General features: G+C 43.0%; 1 protein-coding gene across 1 annotated transcript in view; it reads left to right on the top strand.

Moving 5' to 3' along the window:
- Positions 1-10,841: 10,841 nt before the first annotated feature.
- Positions 10,842-20,378, top strand: part of MTCL1 (microtubule crosslinking factor 1) — a 152,363-nt gene continuing 142,826 nt past the window's right edge. The window contains exon 1 of the mRNA XM_036244612.1: positions 10,842-11,933. Within this exon, the coding sequence (XP_036100505.1) occupies positions 10,842-11,933 (1,092 nt within the window). The remainder of the gene's footprint in view (positions 11,934-20,378) is intronic.

Here is a 20,378-nt window from a genome sequence, read left to right as displayed (position 1 = left end):
TTGATGGCTTAGACTCCTTTGGGGAAGAAGAAAGAGAAGGAGAAAGTTGAACCTTCTGGAACTTCTGAAGCCATATAAACAAAGAAGCAGGAAAGCAGCACAGAGAAGGGGCTCCTCTTCCAAGCATGTGCCTGCTCCTCTGCCCTCTAGAAGTGCCTTCCTATTAGAATTTCAGGGGCATAGTCCTGGCCACCCTTTTTCTTCCTCCTTAGGTCAACCCTCAGACAGAACATAGCTCCAGTGAAACCTCAATGTCTTCCAAATCAAACCAGAAGAATGGAATTGTGGCAACTGTCTCCCTAATCATTACGTGGAAAAACTGCCATGGGAAGTGAGGAGCTGAAAATGTCTGAATCTGTGACCTAATAAGCTAAGTCAATTGCGCGCGCACGCGCGCGCGCGCACACACACACACACACACACACACACACACACAATCAATAACCTAATGTATCTTGATAACATGATTTTTGCATTCAAGATGCTATTATTATCATCCCAAGGCCTTTTCTAAAACATCTTGTTAAATTAGCATTAGATCCCATTATATATTCTCTGTGCTCAGTGAATGTCTGAGACTGAGATACTTATAGTTTTTGAAAGTATAGATCAAAGTCATGCTTCTTATTTACCCTATGGCACGTAAACACAACCGAAGAGCATTTTGGTGGGCTGGCCCTGGTCCACTGTTCAGTCATTGTGTAGCACAAAGGGAAACTGGTTCAAACACACTAGTGTCAATGAACAAACACTGGAAATTCACAAGTATGCTCTGTTTTCCCACATCTCAAAGAATCAACTTGCTTCCTTTTTTGATCCTCTGAAATAACATTCTCCCAGGACATTTAAATTACTGAAGGGTTCTGAAGATAATCAGTTATTTCAGGAGCTCAAGGCCAGCTTTTCCTTGGATCACCACATGGGTTGTGTTGCTCCTTACTCGATGGCCCTAATCAATTTTCTAATTAAAAACTGCGTCTTCACCTTTTCATATGTTAACTTATATAGAATTATTTTGAGCAGAACTCACCCTTCCTACAGCCATTCCATGTACCCCCAAAGCCTTCGATTCCTGATCAATATAAAACCTTCCTCCCACCATCTCACTTATGAATGGAATCTCCAAAAATACTCCTGGCTTTTTGAACCCAGAAAGCAGCTATGTAGCATTACATTTCCAGTGAAGAAGCAAGACATCTGCCTGACGACCAGTTCTTCCCTTCCAGCTGCCTCTCTAGCAGCTCTCTCCTCTGTGCATCTTGCAAAACGGGCTTCATTTCACCCCAGGAAAGGTGCACAGCAGCCCTAATGGGTGCCTGACACCCAGAGCGGGGAGGGCAGCAGCATGTTCTGAGAGATGGTTTGGAGTATGTGGTGGGTGTACATAGCGTTTCTCAGGGCAACGCCTGGCCCTACCACTTCAGGTTTGTGAGGTTGGTGAATTACTTCTTTGTCTTGTGCCTTGGTTTCTTCATCTGTAAAACAGAGAACAATCATATCTAGGACCCATTATTCCATTTGATAAGGCTCATTTGCTATCTCCATTATAAAGCTTTGCCAGACCTAATTATTTCCCTCCATGTTTTTTTTTTTTTTTAAATTTGTGGAACAGAATATCTATTATTTTCCAGTGAGAAATAACCTAGCAAGCATATTCTTTGCCTGTCAGCAGATTTATATAGGAAGCTAAACTACTGTCATAAAGGTGGTTGGTGTTCATGGACTCAGAGATATTGGTATCACAAAGCAATATGCAAATATCAAGAGTCAAAATAAAAAGTTGAGTTAGCTTCGGGCAGTATTTTCACTGTCCTGGCAAGAAAAAAATATATACATATAAATGTATAAGATTCAGAATACAAATTGTGTAGCTTTTGTGATTCATGTTGTTGCATTTGGAAGTAGCATTTCTCAATATAAAGACTTATGGCGAAATTCATGCCAATTATTTTTAAAATCTTAAGTTTTCTTTACTTAGAGCAACATTAAAAAGTAAAGAAAAACACTATGACAAGTTGACAGAGAGACCATGAATGGAAGGAACAGCTTCTTGATTTAGAACAGAACTTAACACTTTCCCCCACTGTTTGAACAAGGGAAACTGCGCACTGTAAATTATGTAGTGGGTCTGGTTATGGCTAGTATAGCAACTTTCCTTCCATATTTTAATTGTTTAAATGTCTGTTTCTGCATAAACTTCTCAAGGGCAGGGCACAGGCCTTTTAATCTTTTATATTCAGTGCCTGTCATAATAGAGTCTTTTGAAAGTATAAATGAAAAGTGAATATAAACGAATGAAAGGTAACACATGTTTAAAGAATGAGTTACAGAGTACCTCTGAATTATTTCCCCAATCAGCAGTGCTCAGAGGCCTCGTCACAAAGCCCAAAATCAATTGGTGAGTCTCTTTACTCTACGTAATGGAAAATTAGTTACATTCACACATCAGGGCAATTTGTTTAGTGTTTGTATTTTCCACTGCAGTCAGCTTTTGTCCATTTTAAATGGGTTTAACTTTCTAGGGGGGAAAAAGGAGAAATATCTGTAACAAAAATAAATTAATAAAAGTTGAATAAAATGAAATAAATGGTTTTAACTTGGCTGACTTTTTGTTTTGTTTGTTTGTTTTGCCCAAGAGGAAAACTTGGATTGGTGGACTCCCAGTTGAAATGCAAGTGTTCTGGGCATCTTAAAGTTTCACAGAATGGACCAAGTGGTAGTGAAAATACCAACTGGGGTTTAGTTAAAAGAGTTACCTCTCAGTTGTAGCTTTCAATCTACTTTATGTCCATTTCAGGAGGTACAAGACACAAATTTTATATAAAAACTACACACCATGAATTCTTTGCATTTTTCACACCCCTCAAAATTGGCAGGAGCATTTGCCTGCTCTGAGCATTTCCTGAATTTACAAATTCTTTAAAGGGAACAAATCTGCTTTGTAGTTCACTCTGAAAAGTTCCAGGCATCTAGAAGGTATTAACTGCTGCTACTTTTGATTATGATTTTTCTACACTTCATTGTTTTAGATTAAAATGAGTTTTTATTTGAAAAAGCTATAAGATAAGTATACGTGTGGTCCCTCTTCTCTCCCTGGACATATATGTGGAAGTAGTATTAAAAAAAAGTCTTGGTCTCTGTAATTGTCAGTGAATAAAGCAAAAATGAAATCCAGAATGTTCTACTTGATAGAATGTGATTCTGGTCTCCTACATAGTGAGTAGATGGAAGGACATCATCCCAAAGAAGGGATTTAAGCAGAAGACAATTCTGAGTTTTTCTAAGTTCTAAGTAACTCCCTTGTATTTGATGATACATTTGTACAAACTTTTAAGAGTAGGAGCAAGGAAAGAGAAAAGCAACTTTTATGATTGTGGAGTGTTCTCTGTGTGGGGAACATTCAAGGTGCCAGACAAGGACAAAGATATTAACTCTTGTCATCTTTAGGAATAAAGACCAGAAGGAAGACTATAGTAACAATGGCAGCTTTTGCAGCTCTCCAACTCTGCAAATTCCTAGCTGTCTTTCTTTTTGACACCTACTTGTTCCACTGGTGAGTTATATAACGAGTAAAGACGGAATAACTTTACTGAGACTGTATGCAGATTTCTGTACTGCCCTGTGGCTCTGTACTAGAGAAGGTAACACTCTGCAGAAGAGAGCAAGGATACAACTATAGAGTTGAGAGAGAACCCCTTGTCCATATAAGAATCTTCTCTACAGCATCCTTGAAAGACGGCCATCTGCCTAGGCAACTCCTTTCCAGAGCACTTGCAATTATACTTCTAGAGACAGTCATTCCATTTTATTTCACTTATCATTTTAGGGATGAAAACAATTATATCCTTCAAATACTGTATTAATGAAACACAGAATGTTTGGAATGTTGAATAAGCAATGGCTTTTTATTTAATCTCCTCTTTCTATGCTTCTGTGATTATTTCAATTTTCATTACTTGATAAATTTCCAAACTCACATTAGTAGCTTTGATTGCATTTGAGAAGCATCCTACAGAGAAAATAGAAATAAACACAAATTCAGATGCTTAGCAGAGAGGACTTGGGAGTACATGAAATAGCTGAATGCTGTAGCCTAGATTATAAAATGACATTACGTTGGTGCAAAAGACAAGGTCCTTGCTTTGCTGTAGAACAAAAGCAATTCATGGAGCTAAAGACTTCCTATTCATCATCATCTCCAAAGTAGGCTTTGATCTGAGGAACTATTAAGGTGGTTTAGCTGCTCCAAGACTCATAGCCTTTAAATATATCAACATTATTTTTTCAAAATTTATGCAGTCCTTTTCAAGGAGAAACAAGAACTATCAAAACACAAAAACTATGTTTCACATATTTATATATTTGTAGAACAGAGAATGGATGCTATATTCAAGTTCATCTTGCCTTATGCTGACAGTCATAATTATCAACTCACCAGGAGCACACACATCTGTGGTAGAGTCAGTTAGATTTATTGCTCATGGCAATGAGGGAGAATGACACCATGGGAGCCCTCAGTAAGAGGGTGTTAGAAAGGATATAGATTTGGACTTGTGTTGGATGATTTGGGGGAGGGTTCAAGGAAGTGGGGCTTTGCTGTGGATCAGATGTTGTTAGGAAGTAGGGGTAATTCTATGACTGGAATCTTAATAAATCTTATCTAAAAGGAGAGACAACTAGAGCAAAGCTAAAGCTGCAATTGGTCAGAAGCAGCAGTCACTCAAATTAGCTGGGAGAGAGGGATGTTTGGTCATTTCTCTAGTTTAGAAAATGTTCATGTTTTGTCTGTGTTCAGACAGGATGAATGATCTTGTTTTTGTCTTGCTCCATAACAGTCCTATTGTCTGATGTTGAGGTTCTGTGACATTGCTTATGTTTAACAGGAGAGCTACAGGGCATAGCTTTGAGAGCCAAGCCAGATTCTAGAAATATGGAGGCCTAGGTGATAGTGGAGGCCAGCTCCAGGTATCAGGGACAGCTTTCTTACTTCTCATAATATTTTTTATATGAGATTATAAGTCTCATAAAGTCGGATGCCATATTTTTCAATCCCTGCTATATTTAATATTTATATATAGCCTAGACTTTAGAAAGTGTTCAATAAAGAATCTTGAAATAAATGAGTATATAAATGAATGAGTGTATGAATAAGCTGTGGATATTCTTTAACAGTCTTCTATTTCAATTGTATTTAAAAGAGTTAAACAAAAATGAAGAGTTCATCTTTTCTTAGTTTAGGTGGATATAAAGATGAGTCAGTCACATCCAATTTGGAGACAGTCTTCCCCTGAGGAAGAAGGTACTTGCTCAGGTTCAGGTCATGCCCATTGTCTCATGTCAGTATAAACAGTGCCCCCTTTCATTCTCAATATTTCTGTGGTTTGGATGATAAAATATACAATCACCCTAATCATAGAAGGAAGGACTGTTTCAGAATAACAACCTGTATATACCAGTCATGGGGGTCCCTTAATAGAGGTGACAAATGAGAGGACTGCAAATGCTTTCTAAGGCCTCTTTCTGCTCTCCGTTCCTAGACCCTGTGAGCAATATTTAAAGAGGCAAATAGAAAATGGACTTATTCTAAGCAATAATACTAACATCCACTTAAAAACATGATTAACTGTGAGTAGTCTGCCCCAATAGAATAATCAAGAATGTGTATAACTAACATTTGTCACATTTATTCCATTTATAGTAGTTCTATTAAAATTCACTTATATTCTTTAAGTATATTTTGTTAGAGAATGAACAGAGGTGACCTACAATTTACTATGAATAATTCCATGTCAACAATTCAAATGATATTCAGAGGAAGACTAAGCTATTTTGTCCAAGGCAACTGAACAATCATTGTGACCAAGCATAGAACCAACACTGTCCTATCTCTTCATTGGTAAAATCTGCTTGACAGTATTTTACATAGAAATAATAATTAAAATGTAGTTTGATGTGTGATTTTATGCAGTGTTCTATGTCCTGAATTAACCAGGAAACTTATTTCATAAATACTATCTGCTATGAAACCTCCTATAAAGTCTTCGTTCTATTTTTGTTTTCTATGTAAACCTATTCTTGTTTTGTATGTAAAGATGTGGTCATAGAATCTGCATTTTTAACAGGCTCACCAGGTGATTTTAATGTACTCGAGGTTTAAGAGCCTCTGAAATCCTCATCATCATCACCCCCACCCCCACCACACACACACACAGCTGTTAACCTGGCCGTAAGGAGGAGTCAGTCCTTGTAGGACTGGCCTGCTTTAGGTCCCAAAGGGCCTTTTGGCAGCAACCCTGCAAGAGGACCTGAGAGGCACCCACTCACCCTTAGGGTTGGATGCACTGACCTCAACCTCAGGAGGGTCACTTGACTTCAGGTTGTCCCTTTTAAATCCTAATTTTCCTGAAGCACCAAAAAAAAAAAAAAAATTGCCCACTCTGTTAAAAATCTCTTTTTTCCATTCTTTTTTTTTTTTATCTTCACCAGAAAACATTTTTTGATATTCTGTTCAGATAGAGTGGGAGGGAGAGAGAGAGAAACATCGACGTGAAAGGGACACATCGAGTAGCTGCCACCTGCACAACCCAACCAGGGCCGGGGACAAACTGCAACCGAAGTATGTGCCCCTAGCAGGAACCGAACCCGGGTCTCTCCGGACCGCAGGCCGACGCTCTAACCACTGAGCAAACCAGCCAGGTTTTTTTTTCTGTTCTTTTTAATGAGGATGATTTCCTATGATTTAAACCAGGAAATAATCTTATATTCTAAATGTGCTTTTGTGTTAAAATAAGGGGAAAAAACTGAAAAGCAGATATGTGCTTAGGTTTGGATAAGGTTTGGAGGGTATAGAAATTTTGCATATAATTCTGCCTGTGTATATAGGGCAGTAAAGGAAGTGTAATCCTAAGTCATATTTTTTTCCTGTATGGGTCAAAGCAAATCATATATATATATATATATATATATATAGAGAGAGAGAGAGAGAGAGAGAGAGAGAGAGAGAGGTGGGCTGGGAGAAATATATATGTTTCATATATATATATCTTTTTATATAACTGTATAGACTCAGACTAGATTTCTAACTCTTCCTCCAAACTTGGTTTGCTCACATTTAAAGAGTATTGAAGATTATTCCACTGGTATTAAATCATCATGATGCTGTTGATAATAATATCTTACCCAAGGACACACAGAGTACAGATGACTCAGGCAGTATTTGAACCCATACTTACATGGTGTCAAAGCCTCAGCTCTCTTCACCATAATACACTGCTCTTTGGCAAGGAAGTCATGGATATGTCATTACTTCTCACACCAATGCTGCTGCATGTAGTTCCCTGGGCCTATACTCAGGCATCTGCAAGCAAATGAGAAAATTGGAACCTTGGAGTGCAGTGCAGTCTTTACATCCCAGGACTTACAATGGAGAGACTTGTTTACAGAGGTGGTGGAGGAATCAAGAGCCAAACAAGGGATGGTAAAGTAACCCAGAGTTCTGCAACCATAGGAAGCCTCTACCACCCTTGACTGAGAGACAACAGGAGGTGGCAAAGTTACTGGGGGAGCAGATCCTGCAGTGAAAGCTGGAACCCCTATAAGCCAATCCATAAAAGAGATCCAGCCACTCTGAAGTGACCACTTGGGGCAGAGAAAGAAGGTAAGAAATACCCTGGTTTCTCCTTTGCTGTTACATTCAGATCTCCTGACACTCCAATCTCCTCCTACTGGCCAAACCCAGGAACCTGGAAAACCAGCCATTATGGGTTGTTTGTTCCCCTCTCTACAGAACTGAGTGAAAAAGGGGCAAGGATTGGGTCTGAGGACAGACAGACCCAAACAGGCACATCCATGGTGGATTTTTTTTTTTCCCCAGAATATTGCACTTTAAAGCTCCTTTAAATAGTAAACACCCTGTCTTTAGACTAACTTGATTGAACAACAAAAAATTTTTGTCACATGTGACTTTAAAAACATGTATCATGTCATGGCCAGCTGGCATAGTTGTTAGAGTGCTGGCCCACATACCGAAGGGTTGTGGGTTGGATTCACCGTCAAGGGCATATACTTGGGTTGCAGGTTTCCCTGCGGGTGTGGGAGGCAACTAATCAATGTGTCTCTCTCACTTCTCTCTCTCTCTCTCTCCCCCCCCCCCCGCCCTCCCTCCCTCCCTTCCATTCTATCTCTAAAAAAATGATTGAAAAAATATCCTTAGGTGAGGATTAATAAAAAACAAAGAAACAAAAAGACATCTATCATTCAAGCAGATATCCCTTTCTACTACTTGTAACTCACCTAATATTGGAAAACATATGGAAAATGGAAGCTGGCTGCAAATCATATAGTTGTCTGGCTCATATTTTTTTGAAAACTAACTTATTGAAACATTTTTAAGGTGGCCTTTTACATGATTACATATGGTCTAAGGAGCTGGCAAGTCTGTGCTAAGAGTCCTGGACATAATTTCTCAGATGTGAGGGGTTGGAGACTTCTGGGTCTCTGGAGGAAGTTCTAGGTGAAGGTCCTGGACCCTGAGTTCCAGTCAGTTGTGCTCTGGGTATTGACAGCTGCCATTTCTGATTAACTGGCAGTCTCCGAAAGGGAGAGTTAGAGCGCCCTCTAGGGGAGAGTTGGTCATGGCTGGCGTGGTGGCTGGGCACCTTTCAAGCCTTTCTGCAGTGTTGTCACCACCGGCGTCCTTTTTTCCTCAAACACTTTCTGAAATATGACTGTAGTCTTATTAAATATTGTGTCAAAGGTGGTTTAGTACAGATTATATTTTGTGTGTGCTGTTGCACATTTAGAGGAATTGTCAGATTAATGACTCATAAAAAAACAGGAGACAGCAGCCAGAGCAGCCAAGTTTTAGTGTGCTGAGAGCTCAGTCATAGGAGATGGCCGGGCGTCTCCTCAGGGGTCTGAGGAGAAAGTAGACAGGATGTCTTCTCGGAGTATGGCTTTCTTGACTTACATAATTTTTAAAAAATCATTTATCCTACTTTTTTTTTTTTTTTGAAGGAGGTGGCCACTACCACTGCTCCTCATCTGTTCTTAATGCTACAGCCACTAACTGCACGCCTCCTCAGTGGTATATTTCTAAGCAAATAAGATAAGTCATAGTCAGGGTCTTCCAACAGTTCCCTCAGCCTCTAGGATAATGTCCAAACTCCTGGGGCAAAAAAAGTGGCCCCTCCCATCCTCCCAAGTCATCTCACCCCCTGCTCTGGCAAGTCCAGGGTACTCACCAAAAAGGCCAACCCATACTTCCAAGAAAGCTCCAACCTAAACAGGCCAGGTAAGTGGATACCCTAGCTACTCATAATTATTGCCTGCGCCTTTGTCTCCCAGCGAAGTTGAGTAGACAGCAAGCTGGGCCTTATTCATTTGAATATCGCCCAGTATCCAACGCCTGGGATTAAAGCTGTGCTAATGGTATTTGAAAAGCACTTTACACAGTGTTATCTCATACTTACTCATTTAACCCCACAAACACTCAGGTGGCAGTCTTTTCCAATTATACAGGCAGGGGCACTGAGGCCCAAAGAGGTCAGTGGCCCACGTTAGACTTTCAAGTGGCAGACCAGGTACTCAAGCTCTTGGTTCTGTGAGAGAGATCACACGTAGGACTGTGAATTCTACGGACTTGGATGTGAATCCCGACGCAGCCAAGGTCTGGCTAAGGCACCAACTGCACTTCCCTCCGCATGTGTCCTTAAAGAAGCAGTAATTCCAATTCGGGCTTGTTATGAGAAAGAAATAAAACAATGCCTACGAAGTGTCTGGCTCGCAGCCGGAACTATAAATTTGATTTCTCCTTCTGACCCCAAGCTTGGCGAGTAGCTTCTCCTATTGCTACAGTAGCTCCTCCTTCTCTGAGCTCCGGAGGCCACTGAGGGTACCAACTGTGAAGCACGGTCGTGCCTGTTTTGACGCGATACCTGCAATAGGGTACCAGCATTCCTTAATGGAGTGTGCAGGCTACAGGCTCAACGTTGAGAGGACTACTGGGGCAGGGAGCTAAGGGGCCCTGGGAGACAGGAGTTCGACTCTGGCAGACGTTGGTCAAACGTGGGAAAGAGGCACCCGAAAGCACCAGTCCACCGGGGTGTGTGTGGGGGGGCACACCTCCCAGACTGCCAGTCTCCCCCGCACCCCTCCCCCCAGCTCCCCTCTCCTACTGCCCTTCCTTCCCAGAACCAGGTATTGTCTCTGAGGACTCAAAAAGCAAGTTAGGGTCCAAAGCGGAGAGAACTGAGGGAACGCACCCGGCGCTCCAGCCGCGGGGAGCGAAGCCCCGCCCTCCTGCCCCCACCCGGCGCCGGCTGGCAGTAGGCCGGACATGCGCACCCCGCGGCTGGGCGCAGGGCGCCGTGAGGCCGGGGAACGCGCGTGCAGTTTCTCTCTGCCGGGAGCGGGCGCGGCCCGAAGCCGGCGGACACTGAGGGGAGCCAGCCGGCCGTAGGCTAGGAGCAGGACGCGGGAACGGGGAGCACTCCAACAGCGCCTCCGAGAGACAAGTGCGGGTGTGCAAGGACGCAGTGGCTCACCCGCGAGCCCGGAGCGCAGCGTCCAGGGGATGCGAGCTGCAGGAAGCCTCCGCACTCCTGTACCCGGAGAACTCCGGCGGCAGTGACCTCAGCAAGAAGGCGAGGCGGCGGCGAGCTCCGCGGGATCCACGGGGCAAGGGTGCGGGGTAGGGGGGTGGGGGCGGCGCGGGAGCGCGGGGCGCAGACCGGGCGGGGCTGGGGGACAGTGATGAGCCAGTGCGCTGGGAGGCTGCACGCCGTCGCCGCCACCTGGAGCATCTGCCGCCGGAGCAGCTGCTCGCGGTCCGGGCCCCAGCCATGGAGACGCTGAATGGCCCCGTGGACGGTACTCCAGACGCGAAGCCACAGCCGCCTGGCCAGCACCACCGCCACCACCACCTCCACCCGCTGGCTGAGCGGAGGCGGCTACACCGCGCGCCCTCGCCCGCCAGACCATTCCTCAAGGATCTGCACGGCCGGCCCGCGGCGCCTGGCCCAGCCCCGGCCGCCCCCTCCTCCGGCCGACCCCCGGCGCCCGCCGCCCCGCGCTCGCCTAGTCTCGCAGGCAAGGCACCGCCCTCGCCGGGGACCCTGGCCGCGCCCGGCCGCCTCTCCCGGCGCAGCGGCAGTGCACCCGGCACGAAGGACAAGCCGCCGCCGGGCACCGGAGCCAGGGCAGCGGGCTGGGCCAAGGCCGCTTCGGGCCCCAGAAGGGCGGCGCGAGCGGTGCCCGCCGAGCCGCTGCCCCGGGCTGGAAAACTGCCGCCGCCGCCGCCGCCCGGGGCCGAGCCACTGCACGCGGCTGCCAAAAGCCGCAAAACCAAACGCGGCTCCGGGGCGCCCCCAGCCCGCGCTGCCGGGCCCCAGATCCCCACCACCTCGCCCCAGATCCCCGCTACCCCGGTTCCCGCGGTGATTCTTGCCGTGACCTCCGCGGGCGGAGTCCCTGCCTCCGGCTCGCGCATCAGCCACACGGACAGCAGCTCGGACCTCTCGGACTGCCCCTCCGAACCCCTGTCCGACGAGCAGCGCCTGCTACCCGCCGCCAGCAGCGACGCCGAGTCCGGCACGGGATCTAGCGACCGGGAACCCCTGCGAGTAGCCTCCGCTACGAGTCCAGCAGCTCGGGGGACGCCTCTGCTCAGCCCGGAGCCCCCAGCACTCCTCACCGCGTCCCCCGCCGCCGGCGCTTTCCTCGGAGGTCGGAGCAGTCCGGGCGGGGTCCCCGTGGGGTCCCCGGGGCCGAGCGGGGCGGAGGATGCCGGGGGGCGCACGCCTCCAGAGCGAGCGGTCCCCGGGACCCCCAAGAAGCCCGGCCCGGGCGAGCAGCCCCAACTGGTACCCGCGGTGGAAGAGGAGGAGCTGCTGCGGGAGATGGAGGAGCTGCGCTCGGAGAATGACTATCTCAAGGTGAGCTGTCGGCTCTGCTGCAGGTGTCCTGAGGCTACCCTGAAGGGTCTGGTTGTGGGCGGGGACCCGTGAGCCCAGCCTTCCCGGCCCTTCTGCCTTTCACTTTTCCTGTTCCAGAACGCGGAGGGTACTGGGCCCTTAAGCCAAAACTTCTGGAAGGAGCAACAAGACCTGTGGGTCCAGGCCGGTTTGAACCCACTTAGTTTTTCTTGTTTCTAGAAGTTTTGCTTCCTTCTGATGCCTTTTCCCCATGTGCTGGGGGAGAGGTGGTTATAACCAGATTTTGCATACACATCGACCCTCCCTACCCCGGATACGTGCCCACCCTCACCTATAGGGGCCGGGTATCCCTGGTCAAGGAGCTCTGGTCCCAGCCACCTGTGTAGGTTCCGGAGGATACGGTGGGCTAGGCTACCAACTCGCCTACTGCTTCTTTTGCAATTACAGAAATTCAGGCGTCCTGTGTGTCTCACTCAAACAGCAGAAGCAGAGGGGTTCTTTGAGCGGGGCCTGGGTTGAGGGACAACAGTGTTTTTGCCTCTCAGGCCTATGTAAGCGTCCGGGAGCTCGTTTTTACGTGTCAGGAGATGCGACTTGATTCCCTCCACATGCCAGCACTTTCGAGGGAATCTCAACCTCTGCCGCCCTATCTCTTGAATATTTTTCGGCAGGGCCTGCAAGCAATGACCTCTTGGTCTTGTTTGATTTGGGGCTCTGAATCTGAATCCATATTTTCTCTGAGGAGGAGGAGGAGGGTGCTGCAGAATGGAGGGCTTAGCCAGTGTTGGGTGGCATGTGGTGGGTGGGGAGTTAAGACACTTGAGGTGTGAGGTGACTTGAGAGAATGGTTTTAATTTATTGTAATCCTAAAGTTAGTAAATAGCTCCAGTGATACAAACATATTCATGTTTCTGTTAAGATGGCAATATATATGTTCCCAAACCACAGGGGTGGTCCTCCTTTATCAGTGGGTTGTATGATTTGCAGTTTTCTCAGCAAATCCTGAACCTACCTGATTGAGGCCCATTTCTGGCCAGTGGGACCAAAGATGTGGACTTTATGGTGAATGGTAGTGAAATGTGCAGTTCAAATTGGAATCAGTTAACTGCTGAGTGTTCCTAAACCTAGACCTTTTATCCAGAGCTGCTCTGACAAACTGAACCCAGCAGTTATTTTATCTTGTGCAAAGAAGTAACAGTGAGGCAGAGGAGTGATCTGAGAAAAGAGAGCAAATTGGGACTTGGAGTGAGATGTTTCAAATAGTACATTTGCTTTTGTCACCTACTTTTATGTAGTAGACAACAGGGTGAAATTCAGAGGTGTTGAAGAGAAAGGGCAACTATGTTGTGTGACTGTATCTGAAAGCAGCACTTTGGTAAATCTTCAACACATGCAAACTCCCTAACGGTGAGAAAGATCATCTTGTTCAGTTTTGTAATCCCAACTCTTAGCATAATCCCAGACCCACTGTGCTTCTGATTAAATAATGTTTATACAAATTATGACTGCTAAGCAAGAAAAAAATTTTTGAAGAAAAGATGTTACTCATTACATCTTTGATTTTAAGGGTAGGCAGTCTGATATCATTTCAGGTTTCATTCCTGGTTAACTGGTTATTTGCTTTCTTTTTTTACATTGTTCTCAGTGAATGGTATGGATGTCTGACCCTGGAGTCTGGTCTGGTATATTTGACATTTCAGTGAATCGTCACAACAACATAGGGTCTGATTATTGGTATATTTATCATAATCCCAATTTCGCAGGCAAGGATGCTGAGACCCAAAAAACTTAAATGACTTCCCCAAGGTCATACAACTGTAAGTGGTGCAGCTTCTGTTTTTCCTGCCTCCAGAGTCTTTGTTCTTTTCACTGCACCAGGCTGTATCCTCTTTCCAGTGAGGTTGCTTTTCTCAGAGTACACTGCTTGCTTTAGAGTTGTTGTATTAGCTAAAATGTCCCCACTGTTTAGCTTTCCTAAGGGCTCTATTTTCTTTTTGGGTGAAAGGGCCATAATGAATATCTCTCCACTAGCTTGTGTACAAATGTTCATATAAGTCCCCCTGGCAATGTTTAATTTGTGGGAAATGTTCAGTTGCTATTTCCTGTGGAGCAAATGTCATGACCAACTGTTCACTATGCCTGAGTCCATCTCCCAGCCTTTCTCTGACAGCAGGAGAGAGAATTGGGTAGAGGAGGTCTGAAGGAAGAAAGGAGACCAGAAGAACGTTCACAAATATATGTGTGAGTTACATGTTTGGTCATCCAAAGCTTAAATTACAATAGTTCAATTTTAGAAAGAAACATAGCAATCCTGGTAGACTTTTTCAAAGCCACCCACTTATGCAAAGTTGGGAGGAGAGCATCCATGACCTCATGGGGCAGAGGTAGTAGGCATGCCTTTGCATGTGGTGTTTAGAGCATGCACCTTATAAATAGGAACTTCTTTTTGTTGCTCTTGTTGCTCAGTGGTACTTTTTCAGATGGTAGGCAAAAGTGCATTCCTTGACCTACTGCTTTCCTAGGGATTATTGCCCAGAGCTCTGGCAATTGGATAGAGCATCTGTCTATTCAAATGTTACTAACAAGAAGAGATGCAGCCCAGAAACTTTACTTCACTATATTCTGGAGGAATGTGACAACATTAAGTATTGCATTCTTTCCCAAGTCAGTTTTGTCATCATTACTATATAAGACTGTCACACTTTCTGAGCTAGAATGACTGTGGGTAACAAAGTAGAAAAATAAGGCCTGCAAAACCATATGAGAATGTCTTATTGGGAAATTAAAATGGGATTCTTTTGGTTTTTAGCCAGACTGCTCTATTTTTTAAAAAATAGCAAATGTCAACAGAGAAGTGTATACCTTTGTTGTGCTATATTGGACTGTCCTTGACCTGCTTTCTATTCCTTTTCTACCTTCATCAAATGGCACCAAGGTGACTTGATAAAAAATGCAAAAATCACTCAATCCATTTTTTATGAACACAGTCAGAAAAGCACTCTTGTTGTCCCTTTACTTCTGGAAGTATTCAGAAATTAAGGTGAACAGTTGAGCCCAGTTACCCAAAGGCCTTTGTTTCTTTTTTTTTTTTTTATCCTCACCCGAGGACATTTTTCCATTTTTTGTTCAGGTAGAGTGGGAGGGAGAGAGAGGAACAGAGAGAGAGAGAGAGAAACATCGACGTGAAAGGGACACATCGAGTGGCTGCCACCCGTACAACCGACCAGGGCCGGGGACAAACTGCAACCGAGATACGTGCCCTTAGCAGGAACCGAACCCGGGTCTCTCAGGACCGCAGGCCGACGCTCTAACCGCTGAACCAAGCCAGCCAGGGCCAAAGGCCTTTGTTTCTTTCTCACACAAAACCCAAACATGTGCCCGGGCCGGTTTGGCTCAGCGGTTAGCGTGTCGGCCTGCGGTCCGGAGAGACCTGGGTTCGGTTCCCGCTAAGGGCAGTACTTCGGTTGCAGTTCGTCCCCGGCCCTGGTTGGTTGTGCGGGTGGCAGCCACTCGATGTGTCCCTTTCACGTCGATGTTTCTCTCTCTCTCTCTCTCTCTCTCTCTCTCTTCCTCTCTCTCCCTCCCGCTCTATCTGAACAAAAACTGGAAAAATGTCCTCGGGTGAGGATAAAAAAAACAAACAAACCCCAAACATGTTTGTTAATGAGGACTTTTACAAAATGTTGCTGTCTGCCACCACTGTGTTCTGTTTGAGTGCTCTGAGATAATCAGGTAACAGTGCTCATTGTGAACATATTAATTATGTTCTCTGTTTCCACAAGCTTTTCAGTAGGATTTAATCACTGACTTTATTGGCCTACTTTGAAATGCTTTTTACATTATTGGTGATGCACTCATAACACTCCCACCCTTGCTCCCAAATAATGTACTCCCAAGTGCGGATGTTCTGTAGGATGGGCAGAGATTGGTGTGGGGAAGGGCTGCTTATTCTTTGTTTTTGTTTTTTAAATCATCGGCATTTTATTTATTTATTTTTATTTAATTAATTATTTTTGTTACAGATGTTTCTCCTTTTCCCCCCACTGGTATCCTCTTCCCCCATCCTCCCCACCCTGTCCCCAGCTTTGTTGTCCATATCCATTGTTCATGCATACATGCATATAAGTTCTGTGGTTTATTTTCCCCCGCCCCCTCTTCTGAGGATTGTCAGTCTGTACCCCACTTCCACGTCTCTGGGACTACCCTGTTCCTCAGATAGTTGTTTATTATATTCCACAAATAAGTGAGATCATGTGATATTTGTCTTTCTCTGCTTGGCTTGTTTCGCTTAGGATAATACTCTCCAGGTCCCTCCATGTCACCTTAAAGGATAAGAGATCTATCTTTCTTATAGCTGCATAGTACTCCATTGTATATATGTACCACAGCTTTTTTATCCATTTGTCTACTGATGGACACTTGGGCTGTTTCCAGATCTTAGCTATTGTAAATAGTGTTGCTATGAACATGGCGGTACATATATTCTTTCTGATTGGTGTTTCAAGCTTCTTAGGGTATATTCCCAGCAGTGGGATCACTGGGTCAAATGGAAGTTCAATTTTTAATTTTTTGAGGTAGCACCATATTGTTTTCCATAGCGGCTGCACCAGTCTGCATTCCCACCAGCAGTGTACCAGAGTCCCCTTTTCTCCACACCCTCGCCAACACTTGTTGTTTGATGATTTGTTGATGGTGGCCATTCTGACAGGTGTGAGATGATACCTCATTGTTGTTTTAATGCATCTCTCTGATGATTAGTGATGTTGAGCATTTCTTCATATGTCTCTTGGCCATTTGTAGATGCTGTTCAGCTCCTCTGCCCATTTTTTAATTGGGTTCTTTGTCTTCCTTTTGTTGAGCTGTATGAGTACTCTATATATATTGGAAATTAACCCCTTATCTGATATATCATTGGCAATTATGCTCTCCCATTGAGTGGGTTGCCTTTCCATTTTGGTGGTTGTTTCTTTTGCTGTGCAGAAGCTTTTGAGTTTGATGTAGTCCCTTGTGTTCATTTTCTCCTTTGTTTCTGTTGCCTTAGGTGATACATCAGTGAAAATTCTGCTGCGTATGATATCTGAAATTTTGTTGCCTACAGTTTCTTCTAAAATTTTTATGGATTCATGAGTCACATTAATTCTTTTATCCATTTTGTTTATTCTTGTGTATGGTGTAAATTGATGGTCTAGTTTCATTTTTTTGCATGTAGCTGTCCAGTTTTTTTTAACACCATTTATTAAAGAGGCTGTCTTTACTCCACTGTATGCTCTTGCCCTCTTTGTCAAATATTAATTGAGTATATTGTCTTGGGTCCATTTCTGGGTTCTCAATTCTGTTCCATTGATCTATCTGCCTGTTCTTGTGCCAGTACCAGGCTGTTTTGATTACAGTGGCTTTGCAGTATAACCTGAAATCTGGTAATGTGATCCCTCCACCTTTGTTCTTTTTTTTCAAGATTGGTGTCGCTATTCGGGGTCTTTTTTGGTTCCATATGAACTTTTGAAGTATTTGTTCTAGTTCTGTGAAGTATATCATTGATGTTTTGATGGGGATTGCATTGAATCTATAGATAGGGCTGCTTATTCTTGCTCTGCTTTCTGTTATTTCATAAGAATTATTTATGTTTAAAACAAAAGAAGTCTAGCTACAAGGACAAATATCATTGAATTCTTTGCAAGGAATGATTTCCTAATGGAGATCATCAGGAAGGTCTTTTCGGTTTTTTGGTTTTATAGGATACACTGATCTAACCTTATCACTCTGTTTCTCACTTGAGGTCATCTCCTGAGTTTCAAGCTCTGAAATTTGGCTGCCTGGATTCTAAGTGCTCAGTGTGGCCCAGGGGCGGGGACACTATGAGGCAAGGCCCAGCAGTTGTGAAGTGCTTCAGCTCCTCCTTCCCTCCTCTGGCCCCTGCTCCTCTTCCTTTCCTTTGGAAGGGTTAAAGTGGACAGCACTTCTATTCTTTCCTGACATTTCACTTTCCACATCCTTTTTTATTTACTCTGAAAGAGTGGCTGTAATAACCTTGGGAGGCAAGATAATATAGACCAGGGCAAACAGCTCATCAGCTGCTGGGTGAACTGTCACTTGGTAAATAATGGTAGCAGCCCCTGTGCTTTCTTAGCTACAGCTGGGACTCTGCAGAAAACATTTCCATTGTCCAGAGGGAAATGAGGTGGATTATTTGTGTATTACAACAGACAATAGTTTTTGTTTACAACTTGCAGAAGATGAAATTATTGCAACAGTAGACAGATGACTCCTCCTACTGTTCAAGTAGTTATTGATTTCGGGTTGTTAAAAGAAGATAATGACTTGAATAAAATTATCAGTATGATCAAGAGTTTTCATTAGTTATACTAAGAAACCATGGACTTGGGTTTTATTTTGTATTTGTGGCTAAAACTATCCTCAAAGAAGTTTTCATTGAAACATTTCATTTTAATCTTGGTTTACTCTAGTGCACACATAGTATCTTGTTATTACTCTAATTTAATATATAAAACAAGGCTCAGTTTGTTATCTGTAGGCAAAGGGGAATATTCATACCACTTCAAGATTTCATTTTGTATACAAAATTTGAAAAATATATTTAATTTAAAAACTACATGTGTTTTTCAATGAGATAATGGTCTAACCTTTAAGTATCTGACAGACCTGATGTTAATTCAATATAAAACTGTTGATTAAGGGCAATTTTTTTCTCATTAATTTCTCTATATTAAAAAAAAAACAGCAATCTTTCACTTTTACTTATTATGTATAAACTATATATGCCAGAAACATTATATGTTCTGTTTGATTTGGTTTTCTTGAACATTTAAATGGCAGATATATTACCATTCTTTAGTACAAATTAGAGCATGCTTTCAGAAAATTAATGTAGTTAGTTTGAAAATCACTGTCCATCATGACCCTAATTTGAATAATCACAGTTTTTGCTTTCCAAATGTCTGCTGCCAGCGTACATGGTTTATAATGTGCTTTTCTTGTAAATTCTTTTCACTGAACCTGAAAATTGCTTTTTTTCAAGGCTCTATGAAAAGAGTTTAAACACTGGCTTCATCCCATCTCTGAATGTGTTGGGAAACCATTTAAACTTTTAGAATCTTAATTTCCTCACTTTAAAAAGGGAGTTATTAATATATTTGCTGCACATTGCAATGTTTTTCTGAGGATCAGTTGTGATAATGGATATACATACACACTGACAATTGTCAAGCTCTAAATGTTAGCCTAATTTTGTTATTTTACACTGACAGTGGGCTTTTAAAAGTACAGTTTAAAGCCTATTATTGTTTCATTTGTCTTGGTTGTTGCAAATAATTTGTAGGACTTATTGAAAAGAGTGTGTGTTTGGAACCAGGCAGCCTGGGTTTGCAGCCTGGTTTCCATTTATTGTCTGGGACTTCAGACATGTTAACTAGTGTGGTTTGGTTTTCTTGTCTATACAATGGGGGTAATATGTTCCTGGAAGGGTTATTGTAGGGTTAGTAATGAAGGTAAAGTGCTTAATAACGAATGTCTTTTATTCTATAAATTTAGGTAAAATATGGGTTATAAAAGCAATGATTCAAATACATATGGTCTCTCCCTAATTTTGCCTCAGTGCAATTAATGTTGGTAATTATTTATGCCAAAAATATTAGTTGTTTATATCTGGCTTACTTAATGATTTGGAAGTGTGGATTAATTTAGCCCTCAAATAGGTTTTGTTTTTTGTTTTTTTTTTTTAGCTTGCATTGGTTGTTTATATATCTATATAACATATCCAGCATGTATTTATTTATTTTGTAATTTTATTTTTTATTTTAATACTATATTTTATATAACAACATTCAAAATATTTCAATTATTTCAACATTCAATTATTTTTAAAATTAATATTTTACTTTTCTCATACTAAGTCTGAAAAAGCTGGTGTATGCTTTACATTTTTTAAAAAATTGTTTTTATTAATTTATTTTTGTTACAGATGTTTCTCCTTTTCCCCCCATTAATACGCTTCTCCCCATCCCTGCCCCACCCTCCCATATCCAGCATTTAACATGAGGGTCGATGAGGGCTCTCCCGTTATAATGTCTGAAAACTAGAGAACATTTTTATGCCTGGAAGTTCTATCTTATATCTTCTTGTGGCTATATCACATTTTTAAAACTTTGGTTTGAGTAATAAGTAATTCCAGGTATTAATGACTTTGGCTTTTAGGGACAAGCTTTCTAAGAAAGATGGAAAAGCAATCACAAACAATTCCTTCCGCAAACAGCCATAAGTTCTGTATATTTGTGTGTGTGTGTGTGTATTTGTTTATATTACTTGTATGCTTGTATTGAACCATTTTTTATTAGTTACTCAATAACACAACTACCTTTTAACTGTCCTCAGACACCAGGGTAAAGATTAGACTCTTTCAAAGTCTGATTCATCATATTCATGGATGGA

The sequence above is a fragment of the Molossus molossus genome, unplaced genomic scaffold, assembly GCF_014108415.1.
Source record: "Molossus molossus isolate mMolMol1 unplaced genomic scaffold, mMolMol1.p scaffold_m16_p_6, whole genome shotgun sequence".
Lineage (NCBI taxonomy): Eukaryota > Metazoa > Chordata > Mammalia > Chiroptera > Molossidae > Molossus > Molossus molossus.
Note: the sequence above shows the minus strand (reverse complement) of the source record. Positions and strands in the feature narration are given on the sequence as shown.